The 20,199-nt window shown below is 40.0% G+C and overlaps 2 protein-coding genes across 12 annotated transcripts in view; one reads left to right on the top strand and one right to left on the bottom strand.

The window, feature by feature from the left end:
* Window positions 1–20,199, bottom strand: part of maea (macrophage erythroblast attacher, E3 ubiquitin ligase) — a 92,399-nt gene that overhangs the window by 13,802 nt on the left and 58,398 nt on the right. For 5 of the 8 annotated variants that reach the window (XM_079670552.1, XM_079670550.1, XM_079670551.1 and 2 more), the window contains exon 5: window positions 2,060–2,242. In XM_079670552.1, the coding sequence (XP_079526678.1) occupies window positions 2,060–2,167 (108 nt within the window). In that variant the 5' untranslated portion in view covers window positions 2,168–2,242. Of the gene's footprint in view, window positions 1–2,059; window positions 2,243–4,824; window positions 4,983–5,798; window positions 5,950–20,199 lie in introns of those variants that run through there. The other 3 variants (XM_079670549.1, XM_079670556.1, XM_079670555.1) reach the window with 3 other exon arrangements.
* ctbp1 (C-terminal binding protein 1) overlaps window positions 12,264–20,199 on the top strand; it is a 23,681-nt gene continuing 15,745 nt past the window's right edge. Inside the window, exon 1 of one of the 4 annotated variants that reach the window (XM_079670548.1) lies at window positions 12,264–12,586. In XM_079670548.1, the coding sequence (XP_079526674.1) occupies window positions 12,547–12,586 (40 nt within the window). In that variant the 5' untranslated portion in view covers window positions 12,264–12,546. The remainder of the gene's footprint in view (window positions 12,587–20,199) is intronic. The other 3 variants (XM_079670546.1, XM_079670547.1, XM_079670545.1) reach the window with 3 other exon arrangements.

Raw genomic sequence — 20,199 nt, 5'->3', positions numbered from 1 at the left:
GGTGGAAGCGTCAGCCAATCAAATCCCTTTTATGCAAATCTGACAGTACAAGCGCTAGCCAATCAAACCGCGTACAAGCTGGGAGAGACATACCGCAGTTCATTTCCTATATTCCTGAAAATGGAGGAGAAATTAGTTATTGCGGTAGCAAATCACCCGGTTCTTTATGACCAGTCGCTAATAACTTACCGGGATACAAACCGGAGGAACCAGGCTTGGAGGGAGTTGGCAGAGACAGTGGGTGAAAGTGGTAGGTTTTTGCCTGTTTGGGGATTTTATATCCAGTTTACTTCGTTTTAACATTGCTATTGCTTTGTGTGTCAGGGGCGGAAGATTCATGTGATTAGTTGTTGGTCGTAAAAAATCCCCAAGCTTTGAGACACGCCCAGCTCCAAGATTTTTTTAAAGCTGCTGTGTGGACGGGCCGTTAACCAATCAGAAGTGGCCCTTGATAGTAGGTGATAGACAGATTGATCCAATCACCTGCCAAGTATTTTTGAAACACTTTTCCAAATGGCTTCCAATGGAGCTTTCCTAGATGGTTTGGTGAAACAAACCATCTGAGTCAGATTAGTAATGCTCCATCACATGTTTAACATCTGTTACAGGGTGAATCTGAAACTGAAGCTTGACTTTAAAGCAACCCAACAGAACTTTTATGTAAGTTTAGTTCTTTCAGTCGTAGCTCGGGCTGCGGGGGTGCTAGAGACGGGAGCACGTTGATACGACCTTCCTGGCCGGAGATATGGCCGCATTTTACAATAAACTTCCGTTGGGTCGCTTAAAAACAAATATCGCAAATCGAATTGCAATATCTGTCAGAAAAATCGCAATTAGATTATTTCCCCAAATCGTGCAGCCATAATTTCCATCCACACAAGGCCCGAAAATTACATCCCAGTCCAGGTCACCACTTTAAAAGTGAGTAAAAACAAAGACCTGATTGTTATAAACTGTTCATAAACATGGCTGCTTTCACTATGTTAAGCCAACATTCTATAGTATCTGGTCATCTGTGCAATTACTTTTTGTAAAGAACAACCCTCTGAAACTAAAATGATAGCAGGAAACACCATTATTGTAAAAATTACACCAACTAGAGCAGGGCTGTCAAACTCAACTTCATTGCGGGCCACATCAGCATTATGGTTGCACTCAAAGGGCCAGTTGTAACTTTAAGACTTTAGAAAAATAAATGTATGAATATTTAATATAATGTATTATATTACATTATTGCCTCTGCATTGGATTATTAGGATAGGGTAATAACTTCATAATTAAATACGTCTGAAATCAGAAGTCTAGGGCAAAAAATTGCAAGTCTCTTTAGTGCGCATTTCACAAAATGATTTAAGAAAAGAAAAGTCAAATTGTGAAGAAAAAAGTCAAAATCCCCAAAAAGAAGTGACATTTTGAAAAAAAGAGTGAAAGTCAAATTTGAAATGCATTATGGGACATGTAGTTTATGGGCAACGTGCTTCTGTAAATCGGCATGTAATCGTATAATAAACATATTATATTCTTTGCAAGCTCTTGTGGGGCCACAGAAAGTGAAGTCACGAGCCGGATTTGGCCCCCGGGCCTTGAGTTTGACACCCCTGAACTAGAGAGATATTGTGAGTCAGAGGGAAAAAAGAACCGTGATCCAAGCACAGGGTAACTGCCTGTATGCGTCAAAAGCATCTAACATTCAAACTATTGCCAACCATTATTGAAGAAGGGATTCAATTTTTGGGTTGCTTTCTAGTTTACTGTAAGAAGAATACTCTGAAAAGACTGCAGATGACAAAATAAATTCAAATGTGTATGCTACTGTGTGTAGAGAAGTTTTATAATACAACACCAGTACAAAACATACCAAGGCCATAGGCAGACCAGAGGGAAATAAATGCAACAGGGATCATGTGTGTTTGTTCATAGAGTAGGGGCTCTGGAGTGTGTAGCGAAATATCTTGGCTTTATACTGTCCCATATGCCAAATCTATACATAAAACACTATTTTAAGGTCCGTAGAGATTACATTGCTGTGTGAAAGTGTGTGTGAATATGAATCCCTCACCTTCCTCTTCAGGGCGCTGAGTTTCTCCACCACACCATCCAGCAGTGACACCACCGAGTCGACTACTGGGAAGCTGCTCAGCGTCTTCTCCAGCTCGGCAACCACCATCGTCACGTGACTTGTCTCCCGGTCTATGTTTTTCTGAGCCGCCCTGAAACGTTTGTTCAGAGTCTCGTACGGCACCTGCAACAACAACAACAACACAGGCTTTTTAACTTTGGGAATTCACCAAAGAGCAAGCATGGAACCAAGTACAGTTTTACAAAGCAGCATAAGTGAACACACGGATAAGCTGTTTGGATAACTGAGCTGTAAGCAATTTTACGGATACTGAGTTTTAGGGATTCTCCTTAAAAGTAGAAGAAATGTGCATAGATATCCTGTGTTGTAGGGACTAAAAAACGCTCACAAGACAAACGTTCACATAAAAACTAGGAATGGGTAAACAAGAACAGTATATCCAAATAAATACCAATAAATGTCACAAGCACTGACTGCAACGAGCCTGCCTTTCTTGATACGGCTGAATATGTAATCATTGCTACATTTAATTCCACATCGATGTACTGTTTCTCTACTCAATAATAAAGATGTTTTTATAATGTCTTACTGTTATGAGGAGAAAATAGTTTCCTTCCCCAAATTAAATCTGCCTTATTCATTTTAACAGAACTTGCATATTTATTCTAATTAAAGAGGAAATAAATCTGACAACATTTGATTGTGATATTTACTAACAAACAGACAAACCCGCCCTGGACCCCGGTGTAGGGGCAAAACAAAGTATCTGTATTAAATCCAATCCAAAGACCATCATGTTTGGTGTAGTGAAGTGAGGCTTCTAAAGACACCTGTGCTCCAGAAGAATGTGACCATTGTGGCTTCCTTTCTAAGATACAGCACACAAAACTAAGAGGAGCACTTGGATCCATTACAAGTCGTTTTTTTCTTTAGAGCAAAGTTAATTTCACAGGTCACTAACACTGAAGAGGAAAAGTATGCAAGCGTGTCACAAAACATTCAACAGTAAAGACATTTTGCTGCCATGTTGGAATTTTTATGGAACCTATTAGCTCTAATTTTGCCAAACTAATGCCCAGAATATAACGCTATAATTAAGATGTTACAATGGAATAGCCGTGTAAGCACTAGTACATATTCATTAGTGCCATTTGGAAAGAAACAGTGAATGTATTCTGCTCAGGTATGCGAAAATTGATTTTAAGAAACACAATTGGCAATAGATCAACAAATGATGTGGAGGGTCAGGAACTAAATGTTCAGAGGGCAGATACTCTACATGGTGATGATAACATCAAGATGTATGGAAAGACAAATAAATCAGTTCATACAATATCTATAGAATCCACAGTGTATGCAAACAACCCAGGTTGAGCAGTCAACTATAATGTAGAACCAAGGGCTGTAGAGATTGTAACAACTGCTTTTGTAACCGTCTGTACTTAAGTGGTTATGTATTTAACATGTATGAGGAAAGTAAATGTAACAAATCAATGCAGAGAATGTGATATCCAAGGTTTTAAATTCCTTGGATAAGCCAATACAGGCATTTAGAGCTGGATAATGCATCTATAAACAGTCCATCAAATACATTGTTATTACAATATAATATATAGCATTATCTACTGCATTACTCTTAGACATCCTTGATTTAATTGACAGGTGACATACAAATCAGTCATTAACACATTAACAAAGACAGCTATTATGACACTGTGTGACTGGCTGTCTGTCACAATTTGATGCGAGACATGTACAAGCCCACTCCAAGCTTTATGATAATTAAGAATATCTACTAATCATTAAATGGCTTAGGCAATTGAGCGTGTCCAAAAGATTTTGGCTAACCTTGAATACAGACACAATATTTTCAACCAATGCAGAATTACAACGTCATCTCACTGTAATATAGGGCCTGCATTGTCACACCATTTAGAATAAAGCGTTGGTCCAAAGGCTGGTCAATTAAGCACAAAAATGAGTAAATATATTTATTAAGGTTCCCATTGCCTTTACTTTACAATACATCAATCTGACTGATAACATCCAAAAACATCCACAAGGACATCATATCCAAATGGTTACATGTTATTGGTAATTCAGATTAGAAGCTTCCCCAATGTTTATCAGGCAACATATATGATTTTAGTTGACAATATTAAACAATCTTTAAAATGGCTAAACCTAATGGCTTAGGCAATGTGAGCAAACATTTTTGACTCACCTCGAATACAGACACATTATTTTAAACAATGCAGAATTACAACGTCATCTCAAAATTGGGCCTGTTTTGTCACACCATTCAGGATAACAAAGCACTGGTCCAATGGCTGTTCAATATATTAGTTAGGGTTACCATTTCCTTTTGTTTTTTCTTTACCTTACACCAATCTGACTGAAAATATCCAAAACCATCCACAAGGACATAATACTCAACACAAGGTACATTTTATTGGCAATGCAGATTAGCCGATTCCTAAATGTCTAACAGGCAACATTGTGTTATTAGCTGCTAAATATAGCTTAACACATATGTACACTCCCCTTAGATAGCAATTAAAAGCATCAGTCCTGTCTTAAAATGGAGCCGATCATCCCTATACTGCACCATCCAAGCACAGGCAGACATATCGCCACAGCCATGCTCTCCTGAACAGACACGACTTAAACAACACGTTATATTCATCATGGCACCATCATGCCACATGTTATTACACAAAAGCTGCCAATACATTGCTACTCACAACCGTGCTTTTAAACGACGACGCGGCTGGACACAGGAGCAGCTTCTCTCAGCTCGTCTTTTAGCAGTGGTGTCGCAGTAACGTGTTGTGGAAATGGAGGAACGGTGCGTGTGTGCGGCGGGCTGTGATTTCTCTCGCTGGCCATTTTGAAGTGCAGAGAGGCAGCAGCAGCAATATGATGACACTGCGCTAACTCTCAGGGCTGATTCCCTGCCTGACATTGCAGCGTTTACGGGCTCTCCCCACGGTGATTTCTACCGACCCTTCCTACAGCCATCTACTATTTGCATGCTTGACGTTACGTTATCTGCTAGGGTGTTTATTATCTTTAGCGACAAGAAATGTGGTTCCTGTTGGTTTCCCCCACACAAAACTAGCTAGCAGGCCAAACACACTTTCAAGGTATTTCTTTTGAATGCCATGCCTGGTTGTTTAATGGACGAGCAAACACGTTTTAACATGTTATTATCATAATGTAAATATAATCTTTAAACTGAATTAAGTAGCCAGGTTAGCTCGGCCTTTAAATTTGCCCACACACACAACTGACAAACGGCTATCAACTTTCGTTAGATAACGTATAAGTATCGTCAACTGACAATTCATAAGTCACACGTCAAATGACAATTTTGTTAAAAACAACAGACTCACACTCAGGCTAACAACTCAGAGGCCCTCAACACACTTGAGGTGAATAATAAGAACTAATTGAGGCAGCAGACCGCCTGCTAACTGGCCACCAGCATTTGTTATTTATCCAGCTGCTTGATCTTTGCTGATGCAATTTAAACACAGGTAGTTAAAGGACGCTGCTAGCTAAGCTAGTGCAGCTAACGTTAGCCTCCCTGTCAAATTCGCTTGGTCGCTATAAAAATGAACTACTCATCCCCATTTTCCAAACAGCGTCAAACACATCGTGTGTTTAAGACACAGCAGGTTAGGAAGACTGTTCATATATGAAAGGTTTTGTTTACCTTCAGGGTGGGATATTCTTGGACTTTGAGAGCCATGGACAGTTGAGATGCTGTCTCTTGCACCGCCATCTTGGTTTTGTGGTTTTTCTTGTGGTTGTTTGTGTTTTTTTTCTGTGAGCTCAGAATGGCCTCGGTGCTCACTACCGCCATCTGCTGACACGGTGTCAGCACTGACTTGTGCGAAGGTATTGGAGGAGTTTTTTGTAAAGATTAATTTGTTGGCCATTGTTGCTTTTATTGGTAGATAGAGCACAAATAGATTATAAAGGGAGGACAACTCCGAGGCCCTCAACACACTTGAGGTGAATAATAGAACTCATAAAGGCTATGACAGGCAACAATGTAAGGAGCTTTGTTGAGTATTATTCAGATACCTTTCTTATCTGAAGTGGCTTCACACTGAAAGTATGAATTGATTCAAGGCGAGACACAGCATGTTATTTACACACAGTCAATGTGATGTTGTAGAAGACAAACAAATATCACGATAAAAATAATTTATACTTGAGTTTACTTTTATATTTTTGACTTACTGTTTACAACCCTGTGAATTTGCGTGTACATTCCTGTTTGCATTTCTGTATAGCCTATATACAGTATGTATATATTGTAGAGGTTGGAAAAAGGCAGGCTCTGGGATAAATCATTAGGCTACTTTAAGAAAACCTAACAAATACCTGAAAAATGTAAAATCAATGATAGGTATACTTTTTTTTATTATCAATAACAATATATGAGTCAACATTTTGGGAAAGTAAAGCAAATGGTGATTTTCTCCTGATTGGTTTTTCTTTTTTTCATGTGGACATTATTGATTGGATAAGGGGTTGTTGTGCTGAATGCTTGGGATTGGAGTTGATTATGTGATTGAGTATTGATAAGAACAGAATAGGGCCAAGACTAGATCAGCAGGTTGCTTATTTCTTAATTTTCCAACATGAAATCTTCATTTATGCTACTTAGAATGTGTGTTTGTGTACAGTTCATATCCCCCAAAACCAGTCCCATAGCAGGGCCACATGTCTTTTCCTGTGTGAGTAAGTGCATACTCCCCCCGACCGCGCTGAACATATTGCCATTGGCTGCTGTCCAGTGCTGGGCTGCGCTGATTGGCTGGCAAAAGGTCTAATCGCTTACAATTGGCCCCTTATCTGCAACATGCCCCACCCCCACCAAGCTTATGAACAGTGTACACCCAGAGAGAAGGCGATGAAAGGGTTGTGATGTATTTGTGTCTTCCTGTGTTTAGTAGTATGTGTGTCAGTGTTCGAGTTTGGGTGTGATAGCAGCGCCAAATGATAGTACCACACCAAACAACTAGTGGAAAGGCCTCTTTGCAAGTGTGTACTTAAAGAAAAAGGCTTTCTTGTGTGTGACTGCCTAATTAAAGTGTACATCCGATAAACCAAATGTGGGCTCTGCAATACTTTTACCATCTTCATCGGCATACATAAATAGTAATAGTTGTGAGGAACTAAGAGCCAATTTCAGTGATTTGAATTATAACCATTAAATTGATAGGCCAAATGTAAGTGTAGATGCATGTAGGTACATGCTAGCAGTTATTGGTAATCAGCGCTTTTCTCTATTGAGGGAGGTGACAGTTATATAAATATCACAAAGTAACATTTGAACAAGGATATAAACCTATTTGTCTGAGCTACCTGAGCTTGCACTATTTTTATTTATGTTTAAAAAAAAGAAAAAATGTATTTCTTGTAATTGCAATGTTGCGAAACCTGCGACCAGAGTTTTTCATTCATTACATAACTACACCGTAGTTGTGTATATGATATGAAAATAAACCTTTTGAATTTGAACCTGTCTTTACATCAAACTTTCTGTGAAAGTAGTGATACGTCTTCTTTTCCTCATCAATCTTACTCTTTTCTCATCATCCTTCATTTGGTTCTACTTTCACTGCTTTCTTTTCGTATCTGCCTCAACTCTCCTCCTTCTCCCTACTCTCATTCACTTTTTCTGACAATCTGTTCCTCCATTCATCCCTTTTGTTCCTCTCCTGCTGCTGCTTCCTACTCCTCTTCTCTACGTGGATTAGATTCTTCCTGCCTATGCCACCTGTCTCCTCCTATAGTAGATTACATGGCTTGTAACTGTGCTCTCCTCTGTTGTGGCATCCACATTGCTCTACCGCTCACTGTGAGTATCCATAAATCCAACTTGGTGTGTGTGTGTGTGTGTGTGTGTGTGTGTGTGTGTGTGTGTGTGTGTGTGTGTATGCGTGCGTGCGTGCGTGTGTGTCTGCCTCTGCACATTTACAACTAGTATAACGTCCACTGTGTGTTTCCTTGAAGCTTAATTTAGCGCTATATGTGTAGGTGTACATCTGTAGCTCTTTGTGTGCATACATCCACATTTCCTGTCATGCAGTTGAGTGTGTGTGTGTGTGTGTGTGTGTGTGTGTGTGTGTGTGTGTGTGTGTGTGTGTGTGTGTGTGTGTGTGTCTGTCTGTGTGTCTGTGTGTGTGTCTGTGTGTGTGTGTGTGTGTGTGTGTGTGTGTGTGTGTGTGTGTGTGTGTGTGTGTCTGTGTCTGTGTCTGTGTCTGTGTGTGTGTGTGTGTGTGTGTGTGTGTGTGTGTGTGTGTGTGTGTGTGTGTGTGTGTGTGTGTGTGTGTGTGTGTGTGTGTGTGTGTGCACGCTTGGTTCCAGCTGCATTTCTTGCATCACTTATATCTCTGTTTGAGCCTGTACCACGGTGTCAGTGCATTTGCTTGTGTGAGTGTGCATTTATTTCTCGGTACAGCTTGTATCTCTGAACATGTGGAGGCTTGTGTCTTTGCTATTATGTGTGTGTGATAGCTTTACGTCGAGCTGGCTGTCAGTCTTGATAAGGCCAGAGGTTGGGAGGTGTTATCCGGGGCTGCTGTTGGCCTGGCTTCCGCTTGGTGTATCTGCTGAGAGGGAGCTGAACCATTAGACACGCTGCAGTGACTACAGAGAGGGAAAGGGTGGGAGGTGGCGGGGGCGTGAAGATGTATGGGGAGCAAGGTGGGGAAGGAAAAACTGAGTGAAAGACATGCGGGAATGAGGAATGGTGGGTGATGGAGAGTGAACGTTATCGAGGGAGAAATTGTGAGGGATTGAAGAGGGGAAGCAAGATGGGCAGGTAAAGAGATGGGGAGGAAAGAGGGAGGGGAGAGCAGACAGAGGGGGTGAGGAGCGAGAGGTAGAGAGAATGGAGGAGGAGAGAAAATAAAAAAGAGGAAGAGGAAGAAAGAAACAGCAGGTTTAAATGATAAGCAGAGGGAAGGGTGTAACTGTTAGTTTCCACCCTCGCTCAGAAACGTGTGAATATCGGCTCAGTTTGCACACACATTAAAGAAGAGTCTAAACAAACAAAATGCAGCGCAGAGAAATCTCCTAATTTATCCTCTGACTTTTTTCAAAGTCCATATAACCCTCGTTCGTTTCTCCATCTTTATTTAGAAGCTCTAAATAGGCTTTAGGATTCCTCTATCTCCCACAGAGCATGTCTCTAGCTAGAAAGAGGTAGTTGTGGATAAATGTTGTCTGTAGCTTCTTACATCGTTGACTCCATTTGAATTTGGTATCAGAGGTAAAGCTAAACCAACTCACTCATTTCTTGTTATACGACCAACTGGTATTATTTAATTACCCTATTGCAAAAGCATCCATGTACGGCACAATGACAAGTAGAGAGAGAAAGTTCTCAATTACCAGATGAATCAGTTTAAACATGCCATTTGCATAATTTGGTGAGTGTAAAACAACATGACATTCATTAGGAAGCTCAAGTAGTTCTTCAAATAGAACGTTCTGTAATATGGAGTACAAGTTGATGTGTTACCCCCTACAAAGGTCCAAGTTCACTAAATCCTTTCTAAAGGGTCTACTGTTATACATCATTCAGATAATTATTATAGCAGCAAACCACTGTCGGTTTTGTCAAAATGTAGTGTAGTTTATAGTCCTAAGCAGGAAGAGTCCCACTCCCTATGCGTGTTATGTAATCCAAGCTTCTCTGTGTTAACGTACCATTTTAGTATATAGTGTGGCTAGCTTGAGTCCACTAATTTACATAGCGTTCTTACATTTACCGCTGACAATGGCGTCTTTGCGAAAGCGTTTCAAAGCGTAAGGTTGTAGTGAAAAATGCATGAGTGTAGTAGGGAGCATACCAATGGCTTAATAAGGCATACATTGTGTTTGTTTATCGTGGAGTCAGCATAGACTGTAGATGTAAAGAAGGCATGCAAGAAATAAAGGGTTTTTCCAAACAGTAACATTGGGCGATTTGTTATTGACATACAGTACAAATGGTTATTTGTGGGTCCCAAAGAGAACCACTTGTTGAAAAACTAAAAAGATCCTATGATATCCGGGTTGGTTTTTTTGGACCCTGTGTTCTGTTTAACCTCCAGTTATATTAGTTCCAGTGTTTGCTTCCTGATGTGTGGAATGATTGAGTCATGTCCACTGTGACTTCGTTATCTGTTGTGAACATCATTCAATGAACACACTTAGAGCCACAATGGCAATGGTATTCGCCTGCAGCAACCTATAAGCAGCAGTCACAAAACAGGCCAAATGCAATGTTACTTTGAGCCTCAAACCACATGTGCCTTCACTGACTTTTGAGCAGTATTCCCATCAGATGTCTCTTCTTTGACTAGGTGACATTGTGACTAGGTAATAATAAGGATAAACCCAAAAGCTAGAGCTTCCATTAAATATTTTATCATAGAAAAAACCCAACCCGAGAGCTATGTACTCTTTAAAGGGAGCCTGTCTGCTAAGGAATAGCTCCCCATTGATGAAGACAGAAGAAAGTCAACACAGTTTTGACTGCTGACGTTTTTTAAACTTGTCATTTCTGTATGTAGCTCTTCAAATGTTTTTTATTACTGAAACCTAATGTACTTGCATTTTTACGTGCTACACTGTCTAAATACAGCCTTGGAGATGAACATTAATATTATGCTAAATATACAGGAGTTGACAGTAATGGTTAAAGATGAACAGTTGATGTGATATCACGCGACAGAGATCATGAGTCTGCTTTTCTCCAGTGTTGCAAACGACTGTTTCCATGACCCTCTGCCTCCTTTTGGATTCAACAACTCACCCAGTGGCAGTCTTTGACATTTACCAATAGTGAGGCTGTGATGTAACCTTCATTGCTGTTAAACTAGGTTAGGCCCTGACAGTTATTAGGGGGGGGATCTGAGGCTGCTTACATCACTGTGGTGTATCAAATGGCCAAATGCAGTTGAGAGCAAATGAAACATCAGGACTGCAGGAACAGAAAGAGCACGAGGAGGTGGATAGGTGTTAACCAGGCCAAAGCCCACATAGAGGTTAAGAGATTAAAAGTGATTACATGGTGCAGGAGTTAAGTTAAGTATGTCATTAAAAAGACTGTGTCTGTAATTCTACATGTACATCAAAGGTAAAATTACAATTGATTATATATATGTAATTAATAATATATTTTTTACTGGAAAGAATCATAAGAAATTCATCTGTGTCGAACTGAGAACAATTTTACAAAGTAATGACTAACAAAATGGCGTTAGGGCAAAAAGTAAAATAATTCCGGTCAGATTAGTGCCTTACAGTTTTGGAATAAGTCAAATTAGACAAAAATAAAAAAACAACTAATGTCATGAGGTCAATATCAGCTCTTTATTAGCACTTTGATTTCTAATTTTTCAACGTTTATTTAAATATGTAATACCAGAACAGTATCTAGAAGACTGCCTGAAGGTGTTCCTTTTCAGATACTTAAACATCCCCTGAAACCTGGTATGCCTTTTAAAGTATAATAACTGTTGTTTATAAAACAAATAATAATGAATAATAATGACTTTTTTCATTAGTAACAGCGGTTTGCATGTTTTTGTTATTAGAATTATATCAGGAATGCAGCACAAACACCCCCACAGATGTTCTTGATACTGTATTATTTAGTTGTGTCCTAATGGGAATAGTTTGTTTGTCAATGGTAATGGTAAAAAGTTGTTTATTTTCTTGAAAAAACACCAAGATATCAGATCTGCCATTTATATATAATGTATAATGCCATAAGTAAACTCATAAAGTTAAATTAGAATAACCAAACCAAGCTTTGGGAAAAAATAAAATGTCATATCTTGCTTATAACAATGAACTTTAATGAGCTTTATAACTGTTCTCCTGGTGTCCCCCAGAAGAAGCATTTCCTCTCTTGCCACAGACTTGTAACTGCATAACTCTTCTTTCTTTTCTTTTTTTTCCACTCAGTCGTCTTTCAGGAAACAAAAGATGAATTTTGGCCAGCATTAGCTCCTCCCCATTCCTGCTCTCTCAAACACACACACTCTCTTCTCCCCCCCCACCTTCCCCTCCACACTCTCCCTCTCATAAATGCAGCAGTGCTAGCATGCCTGTGTATGTGTTTGCACTTTTTTTATGTGACAGACAGACGGAAAGACAGAGAGATTTGCTGTAATAGAAAGTGAGAAAGGAAGGGGAGGGAAGTAGCCAAAGACGGGCAGGGAGGGGGAAGACGGATAGAGAGAGAGAGCGAGCAAAAGGGGACGGAAGGGAGGGGAGAGAGAGAGAGAGAGAGAGAAAAGAGGGGGAGCACATGTGTATGCTTGTCACTAAGGGGCTGGGAGAAGGACTAAGGGAAGCGAGGTAGCTGGCCACAGCCGCCATATGCTGACTGGATTCCTGTTCATGTCTGCTTTGTGAAGACTGAACGCTCGCCGGCTGGGGAACACACCATGGGAAGCTCACATCTCCTCAACAAAGGCATGCCTCTAGGTAAACAACTACCACTCTGCTTTAATGTGGGAACTGTGTGTGTGTTCCAATGAATGTGTACATTATTCTGTCTTCCCCTCCCCCTTCTCTCTCTCTCTTCCTCTGCCTTTTTCCGTCTACTCCTTCATTTCTTAATTCTCTCTGAGTCTATTTTCTCATTTATCGGTCTCAGATTCTCTATGAATGGCTAGGCTTTTCTGTAGCTCCGTGTGTGTGTGTGTGTGTGTGTGTGTGTGTGTGTGTGTGTGTGTGTGTGTGTGTGTGTGTGTGTGTGTCTGAAGAGGCACATCTCTGCTATTGAAGACTCCTTGAACACCTCTATTCACGGCGACATAAATAGATCACTCTCCTTTCGAGGGCTAGCAAGGACATGACACATATTTCCTTTTCATTGTACTTCTTTTTACGAAGAGCGGTTGCGCACGCACGCGCACACACACACACACACACACACACACACACACACACACACACACACACACACACACACACACACACACACACACACACACACACACACACACACACACACACACACACACACACACACACACACACACACACACACACACACACACACACACACACACACAAATATATATATAAAAAGGGGAACTCAACTGACACACATTTTCAGATACACATGCATGCTCACAGGTGACAGATGCTACTCATGATAGGGGCTGGAAAAGGCTATTCTAGAAAATGGGATCAAGGTAGAGCTGAGGAATAAGAAAGGGGAGGGGGGGAAGGAGGAGGATGGTGTGTGGATAAATGATCATCCACCCTGAAGCTGAATCGCTGTGGTCACCTTAATGTGGATTTATGAAGCAGTTTCCCCAAAAGGAACAGAACGATAGTAATCTGTGATGTCATCAACAAGCTGCGGGCCGTGATGACATCAAAGACTAAAGTTGCAGCTCTGATCTTTTCCCTTCCCCATGTATTTTTCACATCAACCCGCTTTAAGAACCCAAGGTCACAGGAATAACCACTATTAATTATGGTTCAGGGAGGATTGCCCTTTTTAAGATTCTCACGTGCAAATCACTGCCATTCAATAATCGTGAAACAAATGTGGCCATTGGATCCGTTTCATCACACAGCGGGGATCATTGGACCTTTCAGGGATGATTTAAAACCAGCGTGTCTTCCCTGGTGATTGATGGATGTGTTGATCCATGTTTCAGAAGGCAGGGGTCCTCTGATCCACGAGTGTTGAATCACGACTAATCTGATTAGAAAGGCCTCGATCACTGACACAAACACACGCCATTCACTCTCCTATTATCGCTTATAAAATCTGATTAGCAGGACAAAATCCTAAATTATAATCTTATATCTCTCAGTTGAAGACTTGTTTGCACGATAAGATGTGTGTACTTACAAACTGATTAAAAGGTAACTTGTAATGTGATTGTGCTTTACAGCTGCAGGCAGTTTCCCACCAGGAGGTTTTATATAGACACTTTAATGAGTCAAAGGACAAAACCTAGCAAGCTGCTCATGTTGCGACATGTTGCCAATATAGACAAATCTACAACCCCCCCGTCACTTAAAATAAATGTTAAGGTTAGAAAACAGGGAAACACACCTACGTGACGAAAATGTAAGTAACGTTTTGGGAATGTTAAATAGAGGTTCAAGTTCGTGTTACTACATGTGCACATACTTTTGAACATAAACATTTTTTATTTGCATAAATCAAATCTATATTTTTACTCCATCTCTATTGAAAAAGAGCATTTCATCTCTTTTTAAGCAAACTCATAAGCCTGAATATATAAAAAGCAGGAAATAGTAATTTAAGCAGGTATAATAGACAGCACTTTCAAATCTATAAAGCTTTAAGTGCTCAGCAAAGAGACTTTGTGCACTGACATCCATCAGTCTATTATACCTAATGCACACCAGAAGAGAGCTGGATCTCTAGGGAAGCAGCTGTGAAAGGCAGGGCATTTAAAGGCATGACATTTGCACTGATGGTAAGCCAGTATAGTGAGTTACGTTTAACTGCAACTAAAGCATTTCATTAAATAACATAGGAAAAGTCATTTAGGAGCATGACAGTCCAGATAAGTGGCACCGTGTACAGAAAAAAATAGCAGGTCTACATCCCAAAACAGCAATTAGTATGCAGGCTATAATTCTCCTTAGATGTTAAAAACAAACGCATTGTTGTTAATAATTTATGGGTCAGCAGATCAGGTGAGTCTGTTCAGAGACAAGCTGCTCAGCTGCAGTCCATGTAGCAGGCTGGCACCGTTTTCTATTGATCATCCCACACATTTATATCCTTTGTCTGCACTAACATGCTTTTACTGTGATGTTTTATTCATTATCAAATCACTTCAAACAGTGAGAGTAGCATCGTGTTAAAACAGCCCCCTGTTCTTCATCAAAGAGCTGAACAAAATATAAATCTGTGTACAGCGTACTAGGGGTGTAACGTTTCACAGAATTCACGGTTCGGTACGTACCTCGGTTTTGGGGGTCACGGTACGGTACGGGTTCGGTACAACAAGAAAAAGCAAAAAAAAGTCCCAAATGCATAATTCCAGGTTTGTTGTTATTTATTTTTGCACAGTAGTGCAAGTTTCAGTATACAAATAAGGAACTCTAACATTTTGAATCATGAACTGTATTACAAAAGTTAAAAACAAACCACAAACAGTACCAGACACAATCAGATGGCCATATTATCTACAACGGCTGATGTCAAACAAAAAGGTGTCATCAAGCTGTAAAACTAAAAAGAATGTCTTGAAAATATTACAAAATAAATGATAACAAAGCATTTCAAAGGCGCATTGCCGTTGAAATATATATGCCAATAGCTTCCGTTATTTCTTTTGGAAACCGTGACGGTTCGGGACGAATACGGATACCCCTACAGCGTATACATCTACAGCTGACAGCAGTGTCAAGAAATATCCATGGTTACAATATTAATAACCAATTTTCGTGTATTTCGTTGTCTTTTTTGTAATCTTTTGTACCCTTATGGTCACAGACTCTCTCCCCACCTTCCTACACTCATATTTTGATTGTAATTAATTAGCTTAAACACAAGACAAAATGAACTGTTGTTTTTAAAGATTTTCAGTATATTTTGTGTTATTAATGTATTTGTGAATTATTTGGGCTACAATAATCATGTGGTGAACAACTAATATTGTTAAAGAAAAAATGAATCTGATCTAGACATAAACTTTATACTCCCTGTAACAAGTATGGTACAAGTATGTGGAATAAAAAGTTACTGACTAACACTGACTTAAAGACCACCTGTGGTTTTTTGGACCCCAGTTGGGGGACCCTTAATGTTGAATACAATAAATGCCTCATAGCATTAATAATCCATTACTGGGGCGCATTTGTTCCAGAGTATCCAAACTGACCCCAATCCAATTGAACCTTTCTTCTGCATATTAACAGTTAATCCAATATAACAGGCAGACGGCTTGACAGTAATCCAGTTAATGCCTACATTTAAATGTAGTACTTCCTTTAGTCTTGTGCAAGTGCTGTTTATAACGGTGCTCCTTAACCTTTAGGAGTCATTACATCATATACCGGAGCAGTGGTGACAACCATCACTCTGGATCTGTAGAGCGTGAAATGTTATTTACTTCCTTTTAGCTGGCTAGTTTTTTAAGATTCAGAATCATACAGGTTGAATCTTTTTTTGTTTAAATTTCTCAATTAAATATACAAAGTTTAAACCGATAAAACTGAATGTTTTTGGGTTTCGAGCATCAAAACCAATCATTTAAAGATATCGCTTTGGACTTTTATAGAGAGGACAAATATTATTTTAAACTTTACAAAAATATAGATTCTTAAATAATCTGTGGATCAATTGATGGTAACAGTAATTGCTAGTAGCAGCATGTGTCTGTAATTTAACAAAGGAATGCATTACATGTTAACTGTATAGCTTTGTAGCTACTATAAAGCTGAATTCTGTGCTTTCAAATTATAATTGGTGTCTATTCACCTTCTAACTAACTACTTTAGAGATCAATAGAAGTGAACAAACAGTAAACCTTAATCTAAAATCTGCATAATTAAACGTTGACTCTGAGTCAGAGACTCTATAATGATACTGCCATAACCAATGCTAACTCTAACCCTAACTCTCTCACATTTTTGCTTCTTGTCTGTTTGCCCACTCGTGTATTTAGTATGGGAAACAAAAAGCTGACAAACCTGAACCGGCTTGATGATTCAGCACCTAAAAGGACCTTGTACTATGTGTGTATTTGTGTGTGTGTGATAGACAGAGAGGATGAGAGACAAAAGGGAGGACATTCATGGTGATCCTTTCTATATGTAAGCACTTGTCCTCCTCATATATCACCTATTTTTTCACGTCAACCTGGTTGGGTTAGTATGCTAAGCATGTACCTGTATTTATGTTTATGTGGGTGGGGCACTATGTGTGTGTGTGTTTGTGTATGTCTGTGTGTGTGCGTGAGACAGAGCATGTGAAGGTGGGAGGACTGGTGGTGATTGATGTGTCCGTTCTACTCTCTTTCCTCCCTGAGAACTGAAGTGTGGGTAGGGAGAGCCAAAAAGAAAGACTGCAGAAACATCAGAGTGAACACTTTGTACCTAGACGTTAAGGACGTTTTTCAAGCATATAAATATGGCAGTGATTTTTAAAAGTAGCTTTTTCTCATGGCGCGAGAGATTGTCAGGGCAGGGAAAAAAGAAAATGGCAAGGGAGATAGATATATGGAGGAGAGACAGCCTGGGGAAAAACGAGACTGAAATGAGAAATGGCGATCTGAAAGTGAATCAACAAGAGATGAAGGGATGGCGAAATCAAAACTGAGGGGGTGACGGACGGGGGGCTTTTCAACCATGCCATGTTGCTGCATGCCAGCAGAGCCAGTGACATTATAAATCAGCCGGGCTGTGGCTCAGGGTCGGCTGCTACAGTTGCAGGCGGCTGACTGATCACAGGTGCCGACAGCAACAATCTCCTCTCTGTTGCACAGCGAAAAATAAAAACACTGGATGTGAAATGGGAATACGTCATGGTGCCGACATTCACCGGGGCAGAAAACATAGAATTCAGGAAGCTTTGATCTTAGTATACGTCAAATGCCGCTGCTAGAGTGACACTGTGTCATGTTCAACATAAAATACTCAAATCAGATTTATTATGTGATTCAATTAATCATTACTTTCATTCATGACTAGTCTTTCATTTCTGAAATCATTTATAAATCACTTAGTCTGCAAAATGTCAGAATGAAGCCCAACAGCCATTACAATTATGAAGTGAAATTGTTAAAGCTCTTGCTCGTCCAACCAGCAATCCAAAACGATATTCAATTTATAATGATATTAAAAAACAAGCTGAACATTTTGGCAGGAAAACAGTCTTACATAATTATCAGTCAGCGAAGATTGCTGCTGAGTGATTCTTGTTTTAGCTACATTTTCCGCATTGATTGATTGGCTAAATGTTTTCTAAATCTTTTGATCCAGAAAATGTCTAAACAAGTTCAAATGTCTTCTTCAGCAGAGAGAAGCAGCAAATAAATAATAGATAGTTGATACGCTTAAACTAGGGGACCGTAGAAGTTGTTTCACAGACCATTTTGACATATTGATAAGTAAAGTTTTTTGTTTCAGCTCATTAGTTTTGATCATAATGTAGTTTGTGAAGCTAAACGCGACAGACATTTGGTCAGGAAATGAAACCCCGTTGTAATACGTGTGACAGAGTTGACGAGGTTCTATAATGTTGGTAAAAACCACTGACTCGCAGGAAGTTTTCCCTTTCTATCTAAACCTCCTGGTGACCTGCACATTTAAACAACTTGAATGGGGGAACTGATGTCTCTTGAGTGACAGTCTGAAAACATGGTCCCGTTCCTGTGAGACAGACCTCCAGCTGTTCCTGTGAGCTGGTCAGTGACAGCTGGACTCTCCACTGATCAGTCCCAGCAGTCCCATTGACAGATGCTTTTTCCATCTCTAAATGTCAGTCGTCTCTTTGGTCTGATTACAACCATACTTCCGAGGGGCACTAATTTCCTGTTGGGGGTGTAATTTGGCGTCCCAGGCCCTTTAGGACATATTGAGATTCAATACCCTGCAGATGGCTAGAGATTTTCAGTGAACAATTATCACCCAAAAAAACATATTTTCCCATTTTTGATGTTGCTTTGGCTGTAAATCACTACTTCTGCATTGCCTCAAAATGTTTATCAAACACATTCGCAGTGAAGCCCTGGGTAGGTAGGCTGTGGAGAGGCCTGTTTGCACTGTGAAAGCTCCCAGCAGTCCCCCAACCCCCGGGACAATGGGGGGAAGGGAGAGAGAGAGAGTGTAATGGAGTATTGAAAATAATGAGAGAGGGAAGAGGTTTCAGAGTTTAGGAACCGAACGGAGACAAATCTAAGCAATTATTTAATATAAAGACGAATTTAATGAGGATTTAATGTGACTACAAAGCGAGAAAATAAGTAAAATTAAAGAGACCGGGAGATAATGGGAATTTGAGTTTGTATGATTTGGGAATAGGGAGAGTGCATTACTACATACAGTGTGTGTGTGTGTGTGTGTGTGTGTGTGTGTGTGTGTGTGTGTGTGTGTGTGTGTGTGTGTGTGTGTGTGTGTGTGTGTGTGTGTGTGTGTGTGTGTGTGTGTGTGTGTGTGTGTGTGTGTGTGTGTGTGTGTGTGTGTGTGTGTGTGTGTGTGTTGGAGAGAGAGAGAGAATGGATGGTTGTTTTTTATCATAGAGTACTACTCAGCAGTCAGTGCTGGTCCTCCCAAGGTCATGCTCGGTGCTGGAATGACAGCTATTTCCTCCCTCACTCCGGAGAAATGTCTGCTACTTTCCACAAAAAAAAAAGCCACTCTACTACTGATCAGACTGACCAGATTAACTTATTTTCTTTGGCAAATGCACATCATGCTTATTTGATTAAACATGCCATCTCTGAATCACGCTCACTTGCATCGTGTTTTTGATCAAATTAAAGCTCAGAACTGTCCGCAGGCCGAAATATGGTAAAGTGCAGAGCCTACGGGCGAATGTGCTACTTATGATCCCATGGGTTACAATGGCGGTTGTGTTCAAGTATTTTCTGCTGCTGATATATTCCAATTTCTCAGCTATATGCACCATTGATTTTGTATTGATGTGTAAGTGAAATGGCCTCAAGGCAAATCCTTCTATGGGGAGCCAGTGTTGTTCCAGCTCTTATAAAGGTATTGTGAGCAGGATTTGAGTTTCACCTTGTTGGTCTGGAGCTGCTTCATCCGATCAGGTTTCATGCATTCATCTGAAGAAAGATAAGAAGGCGATACAGAAAGGGTGCGATGGATTGGGCTAAATTAGGGGCTGTCTTTGCTTCCTGCAGCTTGTAAGAGTGCTATGAACTGATGCTAACCATCCTTTAATTTGGTTTTCCACAAATACTAAGTTGTCAAGACTGCAAAATGACACAAGACAGGCACATGATTTAAGACATGTAGTTCACAACAATGATACAAAAAAGGCGCTTAGAATAAGTATTTTTCAGATACATCTATAAATTGTTAATGTTAGAATTGAGCATGCACATATCTGCAACTAAACATCTAAACAT

Source organism: Notothenia rossii, assembly GCF_949606895.1.
Source record: "Notothenia rossii genome assembly, chromosome: 3".
Classification (NCBI taxonomy): domain Eukaryota; kingdom Metazoa; phylum Chordata; class Actinopteri; order Perciformes; family Nototheniidae; genus Notothenia; species Notothenia rossii.
Note: the sequence above shows the minus strand (reverse complement) of the source record. Positions and strands in the feature narration are given on the sequence as shown.